This window comes from Pectinophora gossypiella, chromosome 12 (assembly GCF_024362695.1).
Source record: "Pectinophora gossypiella chromosome 12, ilPecGoss1.1, whole genome shotgun sequence".
NCBI classification, from domain to species: domain Eukaryota; kingdom Metazoa; phylum Arthropoda; class Insecta; order Lepidoptera; family Gelechiidae; genus Pectinophora; species Pectinophora gossypiella.
The window spans coordinates 6,914,277-6,937,572 of NC_065415.1; the positions used below are offsets into that span (position 1 = coordinate 6,914,277).

At 39.1% G+C, this 23,296-nt stretch overlaps 1 protein-coding gene across 4 annotated transcripts; it reads right to left on the reverse strand.

The window, feature by feature from the left end:
* Positions 1 to 5,651: 5,651 nt before the first annotated feature.
* Positions 5,652 to 12,529, reverse strand: LOC126371095 (uncharacterized). 4 transcript variants are annotated; one of them, XR_007566953.1, is made up of 3 exons: positions 12,034 to 12,529; positions 11,414 to 11,496; positions 6,130 to 6,270 (listed from the first exon to the last, which is right to left on the reverse strand). XR_007566953.1 is itself a non-coding variant. In XM_050016300.1 (2 exons), exons 1-2 carry the CDS (start codon positions 11,196 to 11,198, stop codon positions 5,916 to 5,918), a joined length of 999 nt encoding a protein of 332 aa, XP_049872257.1. In that variant the 5' UTR covers positions 11,199 to 11,407; the 3' UTR covers positions 5,652 to 5,915. The 4 variants fall into 4 exon arrangements, 1 of the variants encoding a protein (XP_049872257.1); XM_050016300.1 differs by lacking the exons at positions 11,414 to 11,496; positions 12,034 to 12,529 and adding an exon at positions 10,555 to 11,407 and having other exon boundaries at positions 5,652 to 6,270; XR_007566952.1 differs by lacking the exon at positions 11,414 to 11,496.
* Between the last annotated feature and the right edge of the window lie 10,767 nt (positions 12,530 to 23,296).

Sequence of the window (23,296 nt, forward strand, 5' to 3'; positions counted from 1 at the left end):
CCTACTTGAAACTTTTGCTTTCCAAAATATTAGGTACTCTGAAAAACATAATTCTAAGAGTTCTATCACGCTACCTACTTTTTTTAGTTTGTCAATGAAATGACCTGCATGGATTCTGGAGGATGAGAGGGGTGGCTCAATAGTGGAGCACAAATTAAGCTAGAGGCTCAAATAGCAACAAATAATTGTAAAGGATAACATAAACATATAGCCTATATACGTCCCACTGCTGCATATCCTCTCAATCAATCGGAGGGAATATGGAGCATATTTCACCACGCTGCTCCAGTGCGGATTGGTGGTGGTGTTTGGGTTGGAACCGGGAACCAACGAAGCACGGAATCATCTTACTTTTTCGAACAGTCAGATTTTATTAAGCCCGGAATGTCTTTGCCAAACAAAGGACAGTCTCAAAAAGTATTTTTTGACAGCGTCCCCTTCGGAAAACGTGCCCGGAACTCCAGATCGTGAGCCCCAAACTTAGAGAATCATTAGACCACGGATGTTGCGAGTAGCAAAGGAAACAATAAAAATAAGTAATCTGTTGCTAAGTAAATTACACAGTCATGATTGCTTTTAATAAACATTTGTTAGATAAGCAGGGCACTTCCATTTAATGACTACACGAGTTCAAAACAATGTTGATAACTTTATGCACTTTAAACCGGAAAATAAATGGCTGGTATTGCATAAATAATGTAATTATAGCAACATTTTTAAGATATTTTCTGAGAATAACTCCAGGAATGAAGGAATGACGTGAATTCGTTTGCTTCGGAGAAGAGAACGATTTTATTTAAAAGGGGCTGCAACATAACTTAGTTGCCTAGCAGTGCTCCACCAACCCGCAGTACAGCAGCATGGTGATTCCCCGGTCCTTGCTGCGGTTGATCGCGGGGACGACTGTGCCAGCAGTGGGACATACTCGTATACCTCTAGAATGTTTAAGTATGCCTACAGTAAAGGAGATTTTTTATTTGAAGGATTTTGTTTCTTTACAGAACTGTTATATTGAATGTCAATACTCTATTATAGTTCCATACAACATCCACACCAATTTACTAACGTTTCAACAATAAGGTGAAGAGAAAGAACTCCCAAAACGACAATGTATTTTTTGTCATGAACATTGTCAGTTCACTATGATTAGGTAGATGAACAGGGGCCTTAGCCAAGTTGCCAAGTATTCTAATATCATTATTGTCACTGCTCGACGCAAGTTTTTCATTTCCTACCGTATCAACACTATTTCAAGAGCCACGATCTTGTCGGAGTAGCATTTTCCATGATACTTTTACCTACCGTATAACCTACCATTATTTTAAATCTTCATATTTATTGCCTCCGTTATTTGCTATTTATTTGTGATCTTTTGTCAATAGGGTTTTGTCAATATTATTTATGTGTGTAATTTTTTTTTTTTATAATTTAAGTATATAAGAGTTTGGAACTCGCTGGATTTTCGCGCAGGGGGTTAAAATGGCCACATCGAAGCAATTTATCTAAGAAAGCAATATTGCTATTTGACATTTATTTGCATTGCGCACTTCCTTTTATATGCGCAAATGTCAAGTTGCAACATTGCTTTTTTAGATGAATTGCTTCGATCTGGCCATTTTAACCCCCTTATTTTAAATTTTATACAGATAGTGGAGTCAATAAGGGTTTCTTCTTTTACTTCTAACTTGCCGGAGACAGGTCCAATTTTGATGTCTTTCTTTTGTTTGGGTGGTTTTAAAGCATTTAAAATCAGAAACATCTTGCCTGGGACAAATTAGAAGTAAGTAAGGAAGCTCTGGTTTTATTGACTCCATTACAAAGGCACATTTTCACACGAACTCAATTAGTGTGTAAAGTGCTTTAAAGTACCTAACGGGAACTGGAATATCATCGCAATCCGTTGCCATAATTTTATTTAGCATAAAAAGCACAATAAAAAATCACATAAATCGCTTTACAATATCATAAGATACATTATTAAAAAAAATCTTTATGCTGTTTTATTGGGATTGGGAGGCGGGCTCGTCGAGACTTGATACATACTACAGTTCTTTATACCTACCCATATTAGGCCAAAAACAGGATTTCTGTGGGATGTCTTATTAAAAACTCGATGCTGTGGTTACCCCGATAGTTATGGACGTAACTTGAATCTAAATACGTACTAGTAAATAAAATTTAAAAAAATCTGAGTTAAATACGAATCACCTTCTGACGTAATGGACTTTCAGTGCATAAAACAAAACATACGGAAGTATATTATGGAACCCATCGACCCAATGGTAATCTCATCTGTAACCATCCAGATTCCGCAGGACAATGTTGCCGAATTGAAAGAAGTCTCTGTGGTGAGACTAAAGAATTTGAGATTTTTAAACTCCACGTAAGTATCTGTTGTAACTCAACAGTCTGTAAGTATAGGAGAAGTATCTATAAGGGCAATTAGAGGCGGACTGCATTTTTACTTGAAGTAAAAGATGCAGCTGGGAAGCAGTTTTTGTGAGGTTACCACCAGTAACGACCAGCTTTCTTAATCCTTATTCCAAGGTGAGTAATTTAAATACGATTTCCAACAAATGATACCCCGTGTACATACAGTAGGGTTTAGAATACTGAAAAAGTGCTCAATTGGTATTAAAGCAGAATGTTAGAACACATAATAACGGGTTCTTACCGCGTTTAAATGGGGATATGAGACTCCCGATATTTCGACACTGTTGCAAGTGCCATGATCACGGGATGACTGATGAGATTGGAGTGGAGTAGGTAGATCCATAATTTTCTACGGGCAGACATATCTGTCTACCCTCTTTCTTTGCCGCTTGTTTATGTTTTTGATATCGGAATGTTCGGAACCATCATATCCCCATTTTAACGCGGTAAGAACCCGTTATTATGTGTTTTAATTATGATAATAACCGCGTAAACTTAAAACAATGTAGAATGTTAGAAGTCCTGAATTGAGATACTTAATATATAATTGTTTAAGGGAATGTATATAGAAGTTTGTCCCAAATTAGTATTTTTGTAATTATTATGATACAAAGCTTGATGGATCCACTCTGATATTGTTCTTGTTTATCCATTCATTCTTTAAAGTCGTAAGACCGAATGTTCTTTTAAAATCCAAAACCCATTGTTTAACTATTGTGTCTGGAAATCTCGGCGTTAAGAGGTTGAGCTAAGGAAAGTAAGCGACTGGTAACATTAATATATCAATGGCTAAACATCTCACTCTCAGAACAGAAAATATCACTACTTGCTAGTATTGTAACAGTGTCAAACTTATTGTTTGAACATCCATCGAAATTAACGTACTGGCTGGTTACAATTCAGTCTTAATTCAATTCATAATAAAATTCTAAATTCTCTTTAACTTTCATCTTGTCTCATAAATATATTATATAGGTAGGTACTGAGAGTAGGACTGGGGTAGGTACATCAATATTCAGTATCATAACGGCCGCGGGTGTTTTTGTCGCTTTTATTTATAATCTGGTACGTCATAGAAGTATAATCATTAAAATCAAAAGTACGTACTTACCTATAGCTCTGTGTGTTCCAATACTCCAGTGTTCGTCAAAAACACCAAAGACTTTTCACCATTTTTGATGCAGATAAAAAAATTCGGATGAAATTAATAAGAAAATCGTATGCAAGGCGGTTGAAATAGCATAAGTACTGAATAACTTTAAGACTCTTAACAAAATTTTGCCAACTTCAGCATTCTCCGCTAATTTGTAACAATTCGTTATCATTGAAATATATGTTCTTGTCAAGGATGTTATTTATTTAGGAACACGGGCTAGTGAGATTTCATTTGCTGTTTCATAAAAAATATCGCGTTTCGACTCCATTGTGTCGCTTTCCTGGATTTGTGTGCAGTAAGTGTACAATATTTAGATCCATCCAATCTTTCTGACTGTTGTGAGTTTTATTTTTAAAGATCCGAACCTGAAAACGAACTGGACCCTATTGCTGTCGCTGTCATTCCACTGTCCGTTTGTCTATCCATCTGTCCATATGTCACGGGTTTCCAGCTTGTAAACGGAATAAGACAATATATAGATACCTATGCTACATACCTAGTGCTTACTGAATATTGCCTGTGAACTTATGTTCATCATCATCAGCCGTACGACGCCCACTGCTGGGCATAGGCCCCCCCCAAGGATCTCCACGACGATCGGTCCTGCGCTGCCCGCATCCAGCGGCTTCCCGCGACCTTCACCAGATCGTCGGTCCACCTTGTAACGGGCCTACCCACTGAGCGACGTCCGACACGTGGTCGCCATTCTAGAACCTTTCCGCCCCAGCGGCCATCGGTTCTCCTCGCTGTGTGTCCTGCCCACTGCCACTTCAGCTTGGCAATTCTCCGAGCTATGTTGGTGACTTTAGTTCTCCTGCGGATCGCCTCATTTCTGATTCGATCGAGCAGGGAAATACCGAGCATAGCTCTCTCCATTGCCCGCTGAGCGACACCGAGCCTCCTCACGAGACCCATAGTAAGCGGCCACGTCTCACTGCCGTAGGTCATTACTGGCAACACGCACTGGTCAAAGACTTTCGTCTTGAGACACTGAGGTATTTTGGACGAGAAGATATTCCGCAGCTTCCCGAACGCTGCCCATCCGAGTTGGATCCGACGAGAGATCTCTTTCTTGAAGTTGGACTTAGCTACTTATGTTAGTTACTCGTATTCTATTGTCGATTTTATTTCCACGAAACACCCCGTGGTCTACACCGAATTGTACTTGGCCTAATGAACAATATAATTGTCGGAGTAACGAGAAGAGTAGCGTTAAACCAATTATATATGATAATAACACTCGATTAGACATCCATTTAAAAAACAAACAAGCCTTAAACAAGTTTTTATCTTCACAAAACACGCGAAATGTTTTAACCAAATACAATATTGACTAATGGATAATGTACAAACGAATGGGACATTCCTTTTTCATGCATGCAAATAACTTTTAAAACGAATTCCGTCGGTTTCATTTCGTCTAATTCTGTAACATTTTGTATGTGACATTTGAAATACATTGCTGTTCTTTAAATATGTCATTATTTAACATAACATAAAATAAACAGCCTATATACGTCCCGCTGCTGGGCATAGGCCTCCCCTTAATCAACCGGAGGGGGTATGGAGCATTATTCAACTTTATTTTATTTTAACAGATAGGTCTCAAACTTTTAGATCTCCAAGTGTCAATCATGACACTGACCTAGGGATTGGTAAGGTCAGTATTGACCTAGAATGGACTCTGGTGGAGACTGAGTTTCCTAAATTGAAAATCTACTTGACAGTTACGTAACTAGAATTACTCAAGGAAGATATAACTTCAGCACTAACTCCCGTTCTCTTTCAGGTCTTAAAAAGGTTAAGGTTAGAAGCGGTTAAGGTTGCGCTACCGTTATCATAACGGTACGAAATCACGGTATCTTAATTTTATACCGGTATGATAATTGTAGCGTACCTTAACATCTTCTTCTTAACCTTTTCAAGTACTGGGGGGTAAAAATGGCCACACCGAAGCAATTCATCTAAGAAAGCAATATTGCAATGTGACATTTGCACATAAAAAAGTAATCAAAAAGCAAACAATTGTTGTCTCTTGTGGGACATAAAATAAAAGAAATACTGGTGATTATTACTTATAATGTTCGTGATTATGAAATTAAATACAAATTCCCGACAAAACAGCGAGATTGCTCGCAACGCGTCCGTTCGGTTAAGGTAGCAAGGTAGTGTGTGTGGCGGCGGTCGCCCCGGCGCCCGCGCCTCAGCCGCCGCGCCGCCGTCGCCTGCGCGGAGCCTGCCTCCCGCGCCTCAGCCGCCGCCGTCGCCGCTCGCGCATTCCTTATTACGCGCGCGAACATACTGGGGGCCCTTGAAAGCGCTGCTTTCAAGCAATGTCGTCTAGAAGAAGGGATATACGATTGAGTGCGCGTCTGATGACTCCTCTTGATGTCTTTATATCAGCAACTCGCGGCACTCCGTCTGCGCCTGGGTAAAGTTTTTGAACTCTTCCAAGTCGCCATAATAGTGGAGGCACATTGTCATCTTTAATTATCACTAGCTCTCCTTCTTTTAAATCTCTGCACCGGGTTTTCCATTTGCAACGATGCTGGAGTTCAGTAACATATTCTGACTGCCATCTTTTCCAGAAGTGTTGTCTCATTTGTTCCAATACTTCATATCTGTTTAGTCTTCTTGGATTGATGTCAATTAGCTCTGGAGACGGTAGCGACATCAGGGACCTGCCAAGGAGGAAATGTCCAGGTGTGAGCGCTGCATAGTCATTAGGTGAGGAGGAGAGGGGAGAGATAGGTCTACTGTTGAGGATCGCTTCCACTTGGGCAAACAAAGACGAAAGCTCCTCAAAGGTGAGGTGCGTATTCCCTAAAGCACGCTTTATGAGGTGCTTTGCTGCCTTTATGCCAGCCTCTGCGTAGCCGTTAAAATTAGGAGCGTAAGCCGGTGAGAATTTAAACTTTATATCATGATCAGCTGCAAAGGCACACATAGACTTCGAATACTGTTTGAAAAACTCATTTACTTCCTTCGCCGCAGCTACGAAGTTTCTTCCGTTATCACAGAATATTTCTCTTGGTTTACCCCTACGAGAGATAAATCGGCGTAAGGCTAGTATAAACGAATCTTTAGATAGCTCACTAACACACTCCAAATGGACACATTTGAACCTGAGACAAATAAAAAGGCATAAATAGCATTTTGTTATTTTGCATCCGCGCCCGCGACGATCAGTTATTAAGAAAGGGCCTGCGAAATCCATAGCAACAGTGGAGAATGGGAAGTCCGGCACCAGACGCTGTGAAGGTAAGTCACCCATTATGTTTTTCATTAGTTTAGCGTTGTGTCGACTACAGGTGACACATCTGCGCGCCGTGCGTCGTGCCAGGTCCCTACCCCCGATCGGCCAGAACTGCTCGCGGACTGACGCCAGCAAAAGCTGCGGTCCCGCATGTAAGAGGCGAGTGTGTTCATTTGAGAATATGAGTTTGGTAAGAATGTGTTTCGAGTTTAAAAGTATGGGATGTTTTGTCGTAAAGTCAAAGTTTGATTTACGTATCCTCCCCCCCACTCTCAGGATTCCCTGAGAGTCAATAAATGGAGATAATGAAGCAAGTAAGGACTTAGAACTGATATTTTTTTTCTCGTGAAGTAAAGTTAATTCCTTGGAGAATGATTCCTGTTGTGATAACTTTACTAGGGTGGTCAGGGCATCATTTAGTTCCGCTACTGTTAAATGCCCTTTATTAACTATGTTTTTACATTTTGCATTTATAAAACGCAATACATATGCAACAATGCGGCGTAATCGCTTAAAATTGGAATGTCTTTCAAAATCTATTACCGCAACAGGCACGTCAGTGCTTGTCAATGTATTTATGATGTGTTTTGTTTCGGGTAATTGTTGCGTTTGTTTATCATCGGGCAGAGAAGGCCAGTCTTCTTCTTTTTGTAAAATAAATTGTGGCCCGTGCCACCATTTGGATTCTGACTCGACACGCTGTGGGTCTACCCCGCGTGACGCCAGGTCGGCTGGGTTTAAGGCGGTAGGCACGTAGCGCCAGGGAGAACCTTGAGTGAGCTCCAGCACGGCGGTGACTCTATTAGCCACGTAAGCCTTAAGCTTAGATGGACAACTTGTTAACCATGCCAACACGACACTAGAATCGGACCAATAAATACTTCTAGCTATAGGCTTACGAAGGGCGCTACTAACCGTTGCAGAGAGACGAGCTCCTAGCAGGGCCGCGCAGAGTTCTAGTCGCGGAATGGTAGTTGGCTTGATAGGTGCTACCCGTGATTTGGCACAAAGTAGATTACAGGTTTGACGGCCCGATGCTGACACGGACTTTACGTAGACGCAAGCGCCATAAGCAAGTTGCGACGCGTCACAAAATGTATGAAGTTCTATGTAAGAAGGAATGTCGTTAAAAATGCATCTGGGAATAGTAAGAAGCTTTAGGTATTTGACATTGTCTATAAAATGTTCCCATGCCCGTTTTATTTCGCTAGGAACAGGGTCATCCCAATTAATTTTTAAAGTCCACATTTTTTGCATAAGAATTTTTGGCCTAACTGTACACAACGTTAGCAACCCGAGTGGATCGAATATCTTGAAAGTGGTTGATAAGATAGTGCGCTTTGTGACACTGTTCGGTGCATTATTGTCGATATTAAAATGAAGAACATCTTGAGTAGGATTCCATCCTAAACCCAGTGTTTGGACAGACTGACTAAGAATCAAGTTATCAGTTTCCATGTTTTTAATTTCTGAATTTATAATAGTTGAGGAATTAGAACGGTATTTCCGTAGGTTGAAGCAACCCGATGATAATACCTTTGAAACAGAGTTCTTTATATGAAGCAGTTCGTTTTCAGTGTCAGCGCCGCAGAGCAAATCATCACAATAAAACTGTGACTGAATTATTTCCTTAATTAAATCGGCGGTGACACCATCCTGGGGGCCGTGCTCGGATGAATTTAAAATACTAGCTGATTCCTCCCCGAGCTGCCACAAACATCTAGCTGCAAGAAAACTAGCACTAGCAAAACCGTATGTGACCGTATTTAGTCTAAGTGAACGAATTGGAAGGCTTTCATTCTCTCTCCATAGAATGAGCTGTAAATCACGATCAAGTTCATTCATAATGACTTGGCGATATTGTTTTTCTATGTCGCCGGAGAGAACGTATTTGTAATGGCGAAATCTGAGTAGGATGTTAAATAACGAATCTTGAATGGTGGGCCCTACCATTTGAATGTCGTTGATGGAGAAACCCGATGAAGTGCGCGCAGAGGCATCAAATACCACTCGTAGCTTGGTTGATTCGCTATTTTCTTTAAGTATTGCGTGATGAGGCAAAAAATAAGATGAGCTGGGTCTCTGATTGGGTGCTTCTGCAAGGTGACCTAGATCTCGATATTCAGAAATGAAGTCGGTATACATCTTTTTTAAGCAAGGATTTTGTCTAAATCGTTTCTCTAGCCCAAAAAAACGAGTCCTAGCTCGACCATAGGAATCCCCTAGACAATCGGGTGAGTCTAAGAGAGGAAGCCGAACACAGAACCTACCATCATTCAGGCGATAAGTATTTTCTATGAAGTGGGTTTCGCTTTCAGTAATGATATTTTCCTTGTGATTTGGTAAAGGGAAATCCTCATCATTCCAGAATTTTGCTAATTCTGAGTGAAGCTGTTCAGTAGACACAAAATTACAACGAATTTGGTTTGGTTTATGAAGCGATGGAATATGTCCTGCTACAATCCAGCCCAACCTTGTATTACACAAAGTAGGTAGATTTGGTCCTAGTGAATGACGCTCAGGGCTAAGAAGATCCCAAAAGATGTCAGCTCCGAGGAGCACGTCTATTGGAGATGGTTTATTAAAGAAGGGGTCTGCTAAACGTACCACTGAAGGTAGTTTTAGTGATGAAATATCTATATGACGCTTAGGAAGTTTGTCTGTGATATGAGGCAGTACTAAAAAGTTCTGCGTTTGAACAAAAGTGTTTAGTTTTGACTGAATAATGGCAGTGCATCGCTCGGGAATGATGTCAAGCGAGGTGTCACCAATACCTAAGATGCTTGTGGCACCTGATGGCTGAGATGTCAGCTGCAGACGTGACTTTAAGTTTGTAGTGATGAAAGACGACTGACTCCCGCTGTCTAGCAGCGCTCTCACAGTTTCTACTTTATTGTTATGGGGATTAATGATGTCAATCATCGCAGTGGAAAGAAGAGTTTCGGACTCTACACAAGAGGTAGACGACATAACTATAAAAGGGGGCTGGCCCTCCCCACCATTGTTTTCACCTTGGGAGGTAGACGGTGAGGATGTGTATGTATTTGAGGTAGTGTCATGTTTATGAAGTACTGTGTTGTGTCGTCCCTTACAAGCGCGACAGCCACCCAAGCGGCAATGAGCTGCATCGTGGTCTGGACGCAAGCAGTTGTGGCAGAGCTTCAACTTATGAACCTGTGCCCATTTCTCTTCAGTTGTCAGGGCCTTGAACGCGTTGCAATCGAAGATACGATGTTTTCCCTGGCAAATGACGCACGGACGCAGCTGCCTGCCGTTGTTAGCTGAAATTACGAAGGACTTCGTTTGAAAATCTTGTTTATGATGTGAATGATGATTATTTTGTTTGAAATGAGATGAAGAAGGTGTTCTAGCTTGTTTGTCCCTTTTAGATCTATACAAGGTCTCTAGAACATCTGCCCGTGACTTTAAGAATTCTTTAAAATCCTTCAAAGTAGGTATTTCACTTGTCAGACCGTTTCGGTACTCCTCCCATTTTACACTAGTAACTGAATCTAGTTTCGTAGTGGCAAGATGTATAATGATGGTGTCCCATTGCTCTGTGGGCTGGCCTAGTGTTTTCAAAGCGCGCAAATTTTTAGTGATGTGATCACCTAAAAAGCGCAGTGACTTGTCAGACTCTCTTTGGATTGCATCAACACTAAATAATGAATTTAAATGATTATAAATAAGTTGCCGCTTATTATTATACCTCTCGCATAAAAGAGTCCAAGCTTCGGAATAATTCGCCGCTGATATTTCCAAGTTACTAATAACTCGCGCCGCTTCACCTTCTAAGTAAGAGCAAAGGTAATGGAACTTGTGAATGGGCTTCAAACTAATGTTATCGTGTATCAATGATTCATATGTATCACGGAATTCAAGCCATTTATAAAATGTTCCATCAAATTTATTTATTTTAATTTGAGGCAAGTTAAAACCAACTATGGTATCGCGGCAATGCGAGTGATGAGTGGTAGTGGAAGAATTTGTATTATCAGCCCCAGAGCTCGACTTTAGCTTATGTTTTTCAAGTAAAAATTGAACGGTTGCAATACAATTATGGAGATTTTCTTCCATAGTGTCTCGTGTTGTGAGTTCTTCTTCGAGTTTTCCACTATTCAGAACCTCTATGCGACTCTGCAGCGTCTCAAATTTCTGTATCAGCTCCATACACTTATGTAGTTTTAGAGTTAATTTATTAAACTCGACAGCATCAACTGCCTCACTATCATCGAAAGACTTCAAAAACTTTTCAATTTTTGTAGTTTGTCCTTTTATTGAACTACGTTTTGCTTCAAGTTGCGCTAATTCAATCTCCATATCTCTACCCTCGTCGTCCGACGTACCAGACATGGTTTAAAAAAAAAAGTTAATAATATAGTACGAAGATAAGAAGTGAGTAGCAACAAGAAACTAAGGTAATGCAAAAAATAAAACTATTTAACAAATAAAATGTTTGGAGCTGATAAGAATAAAAAAAACGGAAAGTAGAAACTAAAAATGAAACGGCTTACGCTCCTTGTAATAATGACGAACACGCGCCAGCGAGCCGGCAGGTTGTCCGGTACCCGAACAGCTGAGCAAAGTAGGCAGGCACACAATCGCAAGTCGCCGAGCGGTCGATGACTGTAGGTAAGTTCGTGGTTTCTCACTGGAAGGGTTATAGAAAGGAATGCGTTAGTAAGCGTGCAATATAATGGTGCGATGCGGTGCGAATATTTATGTTTCTGACTGGATTATTTTATAACAGGAATTTGGGAAGATTATTTACGAAGTTATGAAGATATACTTAAATGTAGCATGAAGGAAAGTAATATTTCAGGTATAGGTATGCCACGTTTAATGCTATGTTTAAGCAAAGGATGGATGTAAGATACCTACTTATTTACGATATAAACGCCTTTTCGAAAAATGACGAATATTTCAAAAATATACCTGGTGAGGTAGCTGTGGCAATTTGTAGGATGATTTGCACAAGGATGCACGAACAAATTATGCTTATTAGCAATGATGAAGATGGATGATGCAACACACGCGTTGATGAGCAATCTAACACTGTCTGCCAAAGTAAAATATAGGTAATTAGGTAGGAAATATAAGGAAAAAGCAGGCTCACGACACTCCCCTTAGCAGATGAATCATGCAGTGCAGCGTTTTGATGATGAACTTCCGTCAGTGGCTGTCTTACGTGGCACTCGATGATGGAGGACGAAACCGCTTTCGTGCCGCTGGACCGTCACCTCGTCGTGTTAGCCTTCTTTCGGGCTTCTCAGACTCTGCTCAGGGTTATCGAATCACAACGCGATGTAATATTGTAGCGCGCGGTGCTGCGGTGACACGTAACAACAATGGAACAGACGGACTATGCTTACGACGTAATTCCGAAATAGGCAGTTCGTGGCCCACCCGGGGGCGCCAAATTATGTCTCTTGTGGGACATAAAATAAAAGAAATACTGGTGATTATTACTTATAATGTTCGTGATTATGAAATTAAATACAAATTCCCGACAAAACAGCGAGATTGCTCGCAACGCGTCCGTTCGGTTAAGGTAGCAAGGTAGTGTGTGTGGCGGCGGTCGCCCCGGCGCCCGCGCCTCAGCCGCCGCGCCGCCGTCGCCTGCGCGGAGCCTGCCTCCCGCGCCTCAGCCGCCGCCGTCGCCGCTCGCGCATTCCTTATTACGCGCGCGAACAATTGTCAAATAGCAATATTGCTTCGATGTAACCATTTTAACCCCCCTTCTCTTCGGTTCATCATTAAATAAACAAATGTTGTTTGTGTACTGTTAGATCTCGTTTGATACATCTAATATCTCTGGATACATCATTATGCTAAACTTAACGTCACAACTCTGGCTTGTGTGACTACTAACTAACTCGTACCGCGCATTGAAGCTGTTATAAACCATTATTTATACTTTTTAAATAATAATTATTAGCTCGCGTGTGACTACAATCTCACCCACTCAGGGACAGTACTAAAAAGTATCGGCGTCCAAAGGACGTAATATACGATCCCGACGACCCGATTACTCTTGCCATAAACGCGGCCAATCAGCTCGCGACACCAAACACTTCAGAACTCCGATACCGACCCAGCCGGCGTGGTCGTCGATTTCCCTCATTCAACGCTTATCGCTATCGACCCTCTAGGGTTGATTATTTAAAATATTCTTCCTCTTAGACGACGCCCTGAGGTTCGCGCCCAAGTGGGCACCCTTAGGCCTGTTGTCTTAAATTTTGTACCGGGTGAGAGCCCTCAGCGCTCCCCATTTGGCCGGCCAAGTAGTTAATGCCATCTGCGGCAAATCAAGAATAAGTCATGTCAAAAAAAAAACACCACAATCTCACCTGATCGTAAGTCGCGATGTGGTCTAGGGTGGATCACGTTTACCTAGCAAATGCCTATTCATTCTAGCCTTGAACACTCTCAGATTATAACGAGGTGGAAAAGCAGACGACGGCAGGCAGTTTTAATCCATCACTGTTCCCATGAAAAAGAAAGAGGCGAATCGTTTATTGTTTATTAGTACACTTATTGAAATATAATCACAAATTGTACTGAACTAGTTCAATTTCTGTTACTGTTTGAAAGTTACAAACCATATCATTTTATACAGACTCTTATGTGAATTGGAGTTTCAAATAAAAGGGTTAGTATTTTAACAAGTCTCGTTAATGGAGCGACAAGACAACATACATTTGGTGCTTGAATAATTAGTTCGTAAATATTACCTATAGTATGAACTAAACTAACGTACCTACCAGGTACTTACCTAAATGTAACCACACACATATATCACACATTCTTCTATCGGCCTCCGTGGTCCAGTTGTTGAGCGTTATGCCAACGATTCGGAGGTCCCGCGTTCGAATCACGGTGGGGACAAATCTAGTTTGGTTAGAACATTACAGGCTGATCCCCTGATTGTCCAAAAGTTAGATGAGCCGTGCTTCCGAAGGCACGTTAAACCGTTGGTCCCGGTTACTACTTACTGATGTAAGTACGTAGTCGTTACGTGAGTTATGTCAGGGGCATTTGGCGGCTCAATAATAACCCTGACACCAGGGTTGATGAGCTTGGTAATACGCCTTACAGTTCACACGATAGAAGATGTGGGTTGTCTTAAACGTTGTACCGGGAGAGAGCCTTCAGCGCTCCCCATTTGTCCGGCCAAGTAGTTAATGCCATCTGCGGCAAATCTACAATAACTCACGTCAAAAAATAAGAGGTACGTACGCGTGGGTGTTAAAGTAAGGCATTTTGTTTAATAAACCCAATTTTCAACTCGAAAAGTCATCGAACTAATAAATAAAGAAATGTCGAATTTGTATCTGTTTGCAAAACCATTCGACATTGCTCGATTCGTGACCAAAAAAGATTGTAATAAAATTATTTGCTTTATTTTTCTTTGTCATAATGGAATTAATTACCAAACGAACCGTTTCGTTTTTTACTGAATTGGTTTGATGGTTGTTTCCATTGTCTTTTTCCTTATTATTCCATTTCAGATGAGATTCAATATACTTTACGTATTTTAATGCAAAAATAAAAAAATAACATCGTTTTTTGACAATAAGCATAATGTTCCTATGGAAAATGATTGAAATATTTATGGAATTACGCCTTGATTTAGTAATTCTATTTTCATCTTATTGATTTTAAATAAAAGTCCAAGTTTAAAGAACCAACTGCTTATTACCATTCGAATGTACTCTATGAGGGACTTTCCAGGTTACGTTCTTCAAAAACAATACAGATGGCGCTGTACAGATTTTCCTTCGTATAACCTTCTAATTTTATTATTTTAAAATTACAATTATTTTTTCCTCAGAAATGAGGAGATCCGCAGGAGAACTAAAGTCACCGACATAGCTCGAAGAATTGCAAAGCTGAAGTGGCAGTGGGCAGGACACATAGCGAGGAGAACCGATGGCCGATGGGGCGGAAAGGTTCTGGAGTGGCGACCACGTGTCGGACGACGCTCAGTGGGTAGGCCCGCTACAAGGTGGACCGACGATCTGGTGAAGGTCGCGGGAAGCCGCTGGATGCGGGCAGCGCAGGACCGATCGTCGTGGAGATCCTTGGGGGAGGCCTATGCCCAGCAGTGGGCGTCATACGGCTGATGATGATGAACCTTCTAATTTTATGGATAACAGACATATTATGCATCGTTTTTCTTTGTTTTTGGGTATAAATGATGACTCCTTTTATTACGTCCAGGTACAATACATGTTCCACCCATTATTATTGTGATCAAAATAATTCTATAACGTACTTGAACCGAATATCAAGCAACAATGTCCTTAGATGTCTTGTCTTAGATGTCCTTAGAAAAGGTTCGATACGATCTACTCTGAACCGGCGTGCGTGTAATGTGGAGGAAGCAAGAGAAGTGTGCCAGGATCGAAGCAAATGGAATTCTATAGTCTCTGCTTACCCCGGTGGGAAATAGGCGTGAGTTTATGTATGTATCAAGCAACAATAATTTTTATACATGCTTCTGCCATTACATTGTCATCAACATCATCATCATCAGCCCATTAACGTCCCCACTGCTGGGGCACGGGCCTTCCCTATGGAACACCATACCCACCGCACTCGGCCCGCGTGATGGTTTAAGGCCCGATCTCCCTATCCATTTCACTTTCTACAATGCCAGTTAAGCGGTGATACAACCTATTAAAAATATTCATGCATTATGTAAGCCATATATAACTCACATACATAATAGTATATTATACACACACATACAGTATAATACATAATATACAGAATTATTAATTTATTTATTTTTCTTATTAATATTTTCTTTTTCCTCAAATACTTTATATTACGGTTTAGGTACGTAATTATGTGCTTAGACTTTAGAGCCCAGTTCTTTTTGTTTTACTGTTTTTTGATTCCCCAACCGGCTGCAGCTGAAAATCAGCGTCATAGTCTTGCTACAGCTAGGCCGTGACATTTGCTGAGCTGAAGCCGTTTCGGCACTATGTATAATTATTATTATTTTTTTGTTAATTAGTGTTAAGTATGCCGAATAAATATTTTCTTTCTTTCTTTCCATCCATTACATTGTATTTTGGTATAATTGACAACATTTCAAATTTTTAAGCCGTGGTTTTTTTGTGCTATTTCGAAAGTACTTGTTTAAATAGAAGACACGTATTTTTTCTTTTCAAGATTTTTCCACTAGAAGTTACAAAAAATATTTTTTGAAAATTGGATTCTGCCATTGATAGAATGAAGGCAGTATAATGTAATGTACCTTTGCATGCGTATTTAAAACAAGTCGCAAACAAAGTGTCATGTTATGTATGACATTTACTTTTTTTATAATTTTTATGTAACGGTCTGAACCTCGTGGATTTTTCAATATATTTCTATTATTACTGAATTAAAAAATCTGAAAAAATGTGTTTTGTGTAAATCATAGAAATATCTCGAAATGGTTTTCGATTTAAGGCACCTTAGTAAAAATGAAATGTTGTCATTTTTTTTTTTTTTTTGACGTGACTTATTGCCGCAGATGGCATTAACTACTTGGCCGGACAAATGGGGAGCGCTGAAGGCTCTCACCCGGGAGAAATGTTGTCAATTATGTACCCGAGTAATGAGAAAATAGATAATCACGTTGAAGCTGTACAACGCCATCTATATTGTTTTTGGTGAACGCAGCCTGGAAAGTCGCTCATTCTTCTTATCGTGTGGGTTGTGAGGTGGAATACCAACCTCATCAACCCTGGTGTCAGGGTTATTACTGAGCCGCCGAAGGCCCCTGACATTACTCATGTAACGACTACTTACTTACATCGGTAAATAGTAGCCGGGACCAACCTTACGAAGCACGGATCATCTTACTTTCAGACAATCAGGTGATCAGCCTGTAATGTCCTTACCAAACAAAGTGATTTTTGTGATATGTCCCCACCGGGATTCGAACCCGGGGCCTTCGGATCGTGAACCCAACGTTCAACCACTGGACCACGGAGGCCGTTAATCCCTCATTGAATATTTTGTTAAGTAAAGATTTCGTACCTAATAAGTTTATTTATGACGAAACTTACTGACTCTGGTTGGTGCGTTATAATTTAAAACATAACCCAATAAGTCGAGTATAACTTAGACCACTCAATGAATATCTGAATAACTGCATCAGAGGGAAATCGCTGTGTGCCTTTCTTTGATATGCGCTACCTGTCGTAAATAAATATTTATATTGCTTCTCTCTATTTTGTTCAGATTCAGAATAATAATATTTATGATATTAACTTTATTTTACTTTTATTATATCTTATTATTATTGCACCATTCCGCATCCAAGTCTAGTCTATCTGTTCCTGGTAGTGGTTGCCTGGAAGAAATTGCTATAGAGCAATAAGGCTGGTCAAGTTGTACTGTGTTCACGTGTTATGCCTGATTGTTCAAATTAAGTTCTGTGAAATAAGATGTATTTGATTTGATTTGATTAAAGAGATTCGTAATAACCACAGATACTTATTCTTGAAAAAAAGTATGATTTTTTTGTTGAAATTTTATATAGAAAAGGCAGCCCCCGACGGATATTCCTCGGTTATGTATTATGGTAAAATTAATATCGCTACATTTAAGTATATCTTCGAGAAACAGACACGTTAGGAAAAAACTGTAAACATCCATATTCATTGTTTAGGTACTTAAGTATATCTATTACCGATGTCTCGAGATATCAACTCTTTTTTAGAAAGTATTTTTAAGTCTAATATAATATTTCGTTACATAATACTTTGGTTAAGTCGGGGGTTTTGAGTTATTATGTCGATGAAATTTTTACCGTCGTGGGTTATTTCAAAATTTTTAATTTTGCTTAATTTTATTTCAGACTTTTTAGAGAGCATATACGAATTATAATCTATATATTGTGTAGGTAAGATCTCGCAAAACAATAAGTGTGATTCATCCTACCACATAATATTAAGTTTCTTATTAAATATTATACAGTTGCTTTCTGTTTAAAGTTACCTCTATAACACTCATCTTAGAACATGCACCAATCACCCACGAACTCATTTCTGAAATCCGCATTGAAATCAGACAATACGTTTTAATTTTAATAATATTGCAATATAAACGATTCACACTAATAGAGCAGCGCCCCCTAGTGAGTTAATATCATAAGACTTATCTTAGACCATGCACCATTCAACTACGAACCCATTGCTGAAAACCGCATTGAAATTGGACAATTCGTTTTAATATTATTGCAATACTATTTTTCACTAATATTGTAGCGCCCTCTAGTGAGGTAAAGACGTAATTTTTATTATTTGGGAACATGCATTAAGCTACCACGTACACATTGCTGAAAACAGAATTGTAATCGGACATTTCGTTTTGATTATATTGCAACATTGTTTTGCACTAATATTGTGGCGCCCCCTAGTGAGTTACAGCCATGACACCTGTCTAAGAACATGAACTCAACAAACACAATCCCGTTATTGAAAACCGCCTCAAAATCGGATCATTAGTTTAAAAGATAGGTGGTAACATTACTTTGCACAAACGCACACACAAACATCTCTCACCCTAAACACATATACCTGCTCCGTTCCGTCGTGGGTAATAAATGTAATTAAAATTATACTAACCGTAATTAACAACACTTTGCTTTACTTAATACTACCTGATTATTGAGTGATAGGTTCAACTTTATGAATTAAATGAGGATTAATAGGATGAATTTGATTCACTTGACCACACAATCCACGTGCCACTTATAGTCGATCTTGATTTTTCTTTAATCTTCGCCAATCACTTCGTATTAATTTATCTACAATTTATTGTTTATGATCTTCTCTGAAATCCGGCTCGAAGGACCATGAATATGCCTGATATGACTTTTTACTGATTTTTAAGGGATTTAGGTAGCAATGAAACAGCACCGTGTTCGACGTAATTACGTGTAATCGATGGAACCGAAAAAAAAACGCCTGTCAAAAACAATTAACTAATAAAAACTATTGCAAATAAATTGCTCTTATAAATTGAAAAGGCGTTTCGAATAATATTGACTCTAAACACTAATATTGTGGCGCCCCCTAGTGAGTTACAGACATGACACTTATCTAATAACATGAATTCATCAAACACAAACCCGTTATTGAAAACCGTATCAAAATCGGATCATTAGTTTAGAAGATAAGTGATAACATTACTTTGCACAAACGCACACACAAACATCTCTCACCCTAAACGCATATACCTGCTCCGTTCCGTCGTGGGTAAAAAAAAGTAAGTAAGCACTGTTTCATTGTTAATATTTGTAAAAAGGTCAAGGCACAACAAAGAAAGGAAATAACAATTGCATTACCGTATGTTATAAGTATCAGTTGAAGTGTTGCTTAATCATTTTATTATGATACTTCCATAAATTAATTACATAAACATCGAATCTGTTCGTTGGTAGGGCACTGAAATGCAAAGGCTCTATTTTTAAAATTAAAAAATGTCATATTAGTCCAAAAAACTGGAAAAGTACCCGGCAAAATTTAAATTCCGAACCAAAAAGTTCTTTGGCATTTTTGTAGTACTTTCAAGGAGAACTTGAAATTCGAATTTTGTTTTGTTTTGGACAGGACGCCTGATGGGTTAACAATAATTTTATTTTTAAGGGCGATCACATACCGACTATGGTGTTTGTTTGCAGTTGGCGTCTTTACAGTTTCTATGTAATTATGCCAAACGCATTTATAACAACCGGAATTTTCCCGCTGCTTGGCATTTCCAATCATCTCCATTTGTCTGAGTAGTTAATGCCATCTGCGGCAAATCTACAATAAGTTACGACAAAAAAGGCAGTTCCAATGCAGACCGTCTGTAATAGCCCTAAATAACAGGTTTAAGTCGTGGGTGTGTCTGCAGTTAAGATTTGGGTGTGAGTCAACTTGATAACAATCAGAAAAGTAAGTAAACTGGTAAGAATTTTGTGAGGACAAGTTCAGGTTCAATAAACTTGTTTTTTTACCTGAACTAGCAACCGTACTTTATGGTAAAGGTTCATTTACCTTCGGTCTTTTTGCTGCAGTAGGTATCTTGGAGCAAGAGAAGTGTATCAGGATCGAAACAGATGGAATTCCATAGTCTCTGTTTACCCTCGTGGGAAATAGGCGTGAGTTTATGTATTTTATGTAGGTATCTTAGAAAAGTGGTATTGTTTCAACACTAGCTGCTTAATAACAAATTACAATGATTATCTATGGGAAAAGTTATCTAAATAGGTACCTTTTATCTTTTGCGCATGAAAAATGCCTCATGTCTATTTGCAAGTAAGGTTTTTTTTGGTGCATCTTTTCTCTACATGACTACGATGAAGAGATTGAAGATACAATTTAAAATTATGAAAAATTAGGGTGAGTGGATCGCCTTGACACAGTTTGACCAGTATTCATTCATCATCATCATCATCAGCCCATTAACGTCCTCACTGCGGGGGCACGGGCCTTCCCTATGGATGGATAGGGAGATCGGGCCTTAAACCATCACGCGGGCCCAGTGCGGATTGATGGTTATTAACGACTGCTAATGCAGCCGGGACCAACGGCTTAACGTCCCTTCCGAAGCACGGATCATGGCAGTTTCGAACAATCAGGCGATCGGCCTGTAATGTCCTAACTAGGGAGGGAGGGGTGATTTTTGTGATATGTCCCCGCCGGGATTTGAACCCAGACCTCCAGATCGTGACCCCAACGTTCAAACCACTGGACCACGGAAGCCGTTACATGACATAATGACATGATGTTGATGATGATAAGTCACTTACTCACTACCGATAATGGGATAATGGAGACTTTTATTGCCAACATATCCGCATATTGTTGGGCAACAATTCAACATGCCAGGACTTTCCCTATGGGATTTCCGAAAACCTTGGCTAAGACAGCCTTTCTGAACATCCGCATCAATACCCTAGGAACTCCTTCCTTCAATTACACTCGTTGGCATTCAATCAGAATTAAAAATGACCTCTACCTCGACCATTATAGACGGCGAAACAGCTCACCGCCTAATCACGTTGGTCTAACGGAAAGCACGTTGAGAGGTTCTTCACGATGGATGTACCTCTGACTTCCCAATTAGGATATAGACTAGGAATATTCCCAAGTAGGTACTTAAGTATTTTTTCTCACTTCACAGCAACAAAATTTTGAATCACAAGCCGCTATCCCCAATTGTTTCGAATGGAAAACCGTCGCAACAAACAAATAGGGACATTCCCTTTAATACCGTCGCTTTCTTCCGTAAATCAACATCTCAATAATCTCTATATAATCTCTATAATTTACCTCCCTGCCACATCCATAAATCGTCGCAAAACCCGACGAAGCGTTCTTTAACAGCAACGATAAAACTCAGCCGCTTCACATAATTAAGCGTACTTATACGCTTTAAATCTTCGCGGATCGTCGATTAGAGTACACACAAGAATCAAAATCTATAGCAGGTATTTCACATTTTTACCCGACTGCGGTGAAGAAAAAATGATTAGGTGTTTGACCGCTATATATGTACGTATGTAGGTCTGCTCCCTACTTACTAACTTCTAAACTATTTATCAAAATTCAACAAATTAGGTGTCACTAGAAGCGTCTTGATTGTTCAGTTCTTATAGGCGACGTCGCGCTAAATCAAAAGGTATTATGTTACTGAAAACATGTATTCTTAAAGCTTCATTTCCAAAACAATTTAACAACACTTTACGATATAAGATAAAAAGTAATCAAGAATTAAAAAAATATTACAAATTCTTCAAAATATTTCAACTAATAAAACATTTGCCATAAACAACTTAATTATTTTTCTAGTTACTGATTTATTTACGTTCAATCAAGAATTTCGTAATAAACGAATTCTTTACGTAAATTCAATCAAATCAAATCAAAATATAGTTTTATTAAGTATTCATTATTAAAAATAGGTAACACAACATATAACTACAGTACAAATGGGTGGCCTTATTGCTCTGAAGTAATTTCATTCAGGCAACAACTACCAGGAATGAGTCATATAAACTGGGCTGCGGGACGGTGCAACAAAAATGTCTAAGACTAAGTAGTAGTCAATCACACACCAAAAACCTATACTTTATATATTATGGATAATGCCAAACTGAATATATATTAATACAATAACGCTAATACTTCTTGTAAGAAGACCCAAGATAAACACAACCCACAAATATGGAACAAACATCTTTCTATCAAACATTGACTTATCGTAAAAGGTAGTTGAACCTATAGCATAGAATAATATAATAAGTAATAATATTACATATAGAACGGAGACTCTCCGCTCCCCACCAGCGCCTGAGCTAGGTTTACCTCATCCCCCCTCGAACACAGTCTAGACTTGAATCGTATGGTGTCAGACGTCACACACACAGATGCGCGTGTACGATAATTTAAATGTGTAGTGTCTGTGTAAAACGAGGTTGGTTGTATGAAGTGTCTGAGGTGTGCCTATAGTAACCGTAGGGCGCTATAAACACATACAAGTTTTAGTTAATAATAAACATACTCATCAACATATTATATTATATCGTTTATTTTAAGTAATATCATAATTTATTAATTAACACCATACCCGGTGGAGCTGATGCCAGGCGTTCCAGTTTTTTAAGCAAGAATTATAAATAGAGACAGTTATTATATCGTCACTGGAAAGACAAAAATATTACTTATAAGTGCGAAGAGGCCATTTCGAAAAAAAGTCATTTAAAGTATTTTTCGTAACTTATTTATCAAATTTTACCCACATTGCTTTTTTAATTTTTTACATCTAGCAATACATAATTATAACTTAGCTGCTATTTCAGAATATTTTGGCGTTTAAGTAATTTTGCCTTCCCAGTTACGATATCAAATCTGAATGCCATCGAAACGACAAGAAGAAGATAGAATAGGTAGAGTTGGTCCCGGTTATTACTTACTGATGTAAGTAGTCGTTACATGAGCCATTTCAGGGGCCTTTGGCATCTCAATAATTATCCGGGAAGGGTTGATGAGGTTGTTGGTAATTCACCTTACAACCCACACGATAGAAGAAGATAGAGTTGAGATTGCCTAAGAGTAAGTATTTTATATTATTATGTTCATTTTGAGTCTTTTTCACAACAATCCGAGGTTAATCGGAGATCGCACAGGTGTTGTCAATATTAATGAATAATTACTTATGTTACTTAAATATCTTTTGTAGTCTATTTTGACAAAGTTTCCTCTTTGCTTCAGCTCTGTGAGTAATGAAACAATCAGCTTAAAATTACTTTAATTTGTCACAATTTTCATTATGCGTGGGACTCCATCAAGTAACAATGGGGGACAATCCAGGCTACATTCCCAAAAACAATATAGATGGTGCTGTTCAGATTCAACGTGATAATTACATATTTTCTCATTACACGGGGTACATAATTA